General features: G+C 38.8%; 1 protein-coding gene across 1 annotated transcript; it reads left to right on the plus strand.

Annotated features, from left to right (window-relative positions):
• The first annotated feature begins 271 nt into the window (after positions 1-271).
• On the plus strand, positions 272-1,180 carry LOC127678675 (putative vomeronasal receptor-like protein 4). The gene has a single exon (XM_052173810.1). The coding sequence runs from the start codon at positions 278-280 to the stop codon at positions 1,178-1,180; it is 903 nt and encodes a 300-aa protein (XP_052029770.1). The 5' UTR covers positions 272-277.
• Positions 1,181-3,357: the final 2,177 nt, after the last annotated feature.

Here is a 3,357-nt window from a genome sequence, read left to right on the forward strand (position 1 = left end):
ATGAAGTGAATCATAAGCTTGACATATAATCTATTATTTTTTCAGATATATGAAAGAGACTTCCACCTTGTTTTTAAGATGAAAACACACTTCGCTTTTTTTTTTTGTTTTGTTTTGTTTTTTGTTTTTTTTGAGACAGGGTTTCTCTGTGTAGCCCTGGCTGTCCTGGAACTTTGTAGACCAGGCTGGTCTCGAACTCAGAATTCCTCATGCCTCTGCCTCCCAAGTGCTAGGATTACAGGTGTGTGCCAACACCACCCAGCAACACTTTGCATTTATGTCTTCAATCAAGAATGTCCTTTATTTCCAATCTGCACTTGGAGTTCTAGCCAATATGTTTCTACTGTTTTTCTATATTTTCATATTCCTAGGTCACAGACCTAAGCCAATGGACCTGATCTCCTGTCAACTAAACTTCGTGCACATAATGATGCTCCTCACTGCAGGGGATATTTGGATTGCAGACTTATTTGAGTCACTGAATATTGAGAATGACTTCAAATGTAAGGCAACTTTTTACATAAACAGGGTTATGAGAGGTCTCTCTATCTGTATCACTTGCCACTTGAGCATGGTCCAGGCTGTCACTATCAGTCCTACTAACTCAATGTTGGCAAAATTTAAACATACACTAAAAAAGTACATCATTTATGTTTTCTTCTATTTTTGGTTGTTCAATTTGTCTTTCAGCAGTAACCAGATCTTCTCTGCTGGTGCTTATATCAATGTGAGTGTCACCAACCAGATCAAAGTCAGTAAATACTGCTCACACTTTCCCATGAACAACATCAGGGACTTGATTTTATTGGTGACAACTTTAAGAGATGTGTTTCTTGTTGGAGTCATGCTTACCACAAGTACATACATGGTGATTATCTTGTTTAGACATCAGAGGCAATGCAAGCATCTTCATAGCACCAGGCACCTAAGAGCATCCCCTGAGAAAAGGGCCACAAAGACCATCTTGTTGCTGGTGGTTTTCTTTGTGTTCATGTACTGGGTGGACTTCTTCATCTCATCCACCTCTATTCTGTTGGGGAGGTATGACCCAGTCATCCTGACTGTTCAAAAGTTTGTGATGAATGCCTATCCCACAATTACTCCTTTGGTGCAAATCAGTTCTGATCACAGAATATGCCAGCAGGTGTTTTTAAAAGGGACAATCTTTTTCTTCTTTTAAAATGAGATTTATTTTATTTTATATCGTTATATTTTATATGTATAAGTGTTGTGCCAGAATGTGTGCATTCCTGATGTCCACAGAGGTCATAGGAGGTCATTAGATTTTGTGGAACTGGACTTAGTAAAGCTTGTAAGGAGTTACTTTGGTCTATTTTTAACTATTTCCTTACCAAAAAAAAAAAAAAAAAAAAAAAAAAAAACCAGATTCCTTTTAAGCTATTTCATAGTTCAAGTATCAAAACAAGATTTTTCATGTTATTTAAACAAAATTAGTGGCTTCATAATTTTTTTTTAACATTTGGCTCATTTTAAATCATAAGTCTGTCCAGAGACAGCAGGTCTCTCAGGAGTGCGAACATACCAAAGATTACAGGTGAGACCACCAGTGCTGCCCAAATACCAGGCACAAGTGGGAGCTGCCCAGAACCCACAGCACCCAAGAACCAGAGTGCAGTCAAGAACAGGATTCTTCTGGCTTCCATCTGTGCCCAGGGCTGACTCTGTGACACAGCCATCCAGACCCCAGTCCTTCCTCAAACCATACTACTGCCCAGAGAGAGCTAGTCAGTCTCCCAGGAATACTAACACACCAAAGATCAGAGAAGTGCTGATACACCTAAGAGTACAGGCTCTCAGAATCAAAAACGGGATGATCTCCAGTCAGAGGCAGCAAAACAAACTATGACCAGAGCTAACCAGATGGCAAGAGGCAAGCACAAGACCATAAGTAACCAAAACCAAAGTTACCTGGTGTCATCAGAACCAAGTTATCCTAGCACAGCAATCCCAGGATACTCCAACACACCTGAAAAGCAAGATTCATATGAAAATAACATCTCATGATGATGATAGAGGACTTTAAGAAGGACATAAATAATGCCCTTAATGAAATACAGAACACAGGCAAACAGGTATAAGCCCTTAATGAGGAAGCACATAAATCCCTTAAAGAATTAGAGGAAAAATACAACTGAACAGGTGAAGGAGTTGAACAAAACCATTCTGGATCTAAAATTGGAAATAGAAACAATAAAGAAATCACATAGGGTGACAACTCTGAAGATAGAAAACCTAGGAAAGAGATCAGGAGTCATAGATGCTAGCATCAATAACAGAATACAAGACAGAGAAGAGAGATCCTTCTGGTTTCCATCTGTGCCCAGGGCTGACTCTGTGCCACAGCTATCCAGACCCCAGTCCTGTCTTGAACCATACTACCACACAAAAAGAGCAAGTCCCTGAGGAGTGCTAACACACCACAGATCACAGAAATGCTGATGCACCTAAGAACACAGGCTCTCAAACTCACAGAAGGGACAATCTCCAGTCAGAGACAGCAAATACCATAGAAAATATTGACGCAACAGTCAAAGAAAATGCAAAATACAAAAAGCTCCTAACCCCCAAAATCCAGGAAATCCAGAACACAACGAGGAGACCAAAACTATGGATAACAGGTATAGAAGACAGTGAAGATTCCCAACTTAATGGGCCAGTAAATATCATCAACAAAATTATAGGATAATAATTAGAAAACTCCAATATGAGAAGGATATCTACTCCCAAGAAAATGCAAGGAATTAATATCCTGTCAACGAGACCAAAAGAAGATAACCGTGCTAACTTGATTCTACTTTTAACAACAAAAATAACAGGGAGCAACAATCACTGGTCTTTAACATCTCTTAATATCAATAGACTAATTCCCCAATTAAAAAACATAGACTAATAAACTGGGTGTGTAAAAATTACCCAGCATTTTGCTCCCAACATGAAATGTACCTCAGTGACAAAGACAGACACTAACTCAGAGTAAAGGGCTGGGAAAAACTTCAGGCAAATTGTGCCAAGAAACAAGCTGGAATAACCATTCTATTATAGAATAAAATTGACATTCAACCAAAAGTTACTAATTCTCAGTTCTCCATTCTGAACATCTATTCCCCAAATACTAGGGCACCTGCATTTATAAAAGAAACTTTGCTAAAGATCAAAGTACACATTGAACCTCAAACAATAATAGTGGGAGACTTCAAAACCCCACTCTCACCAATGGACAGATCATAAAAACATAACTAAACAGAGACACAATGGAACTAACAGAAGTATGAACCAAAAGGATTTAATAGATAGCTTTAGAACATTTCATCCTGTTCTGAGCCCAGAACAGCCCCT

This window comes from Apodemus sylvaticus, chromosome 2, assembly GCF_947179515.1.
Source record: "Apodemus sylvaticus chromosome 2, mApoSyl1.1, whole genome shotgun sequence".
NCBI lineage: Eukaryota > Metazoa > Chordata > Mammalia > Rodentia > Muridae > Apodemus > Apodemus sylvaticus.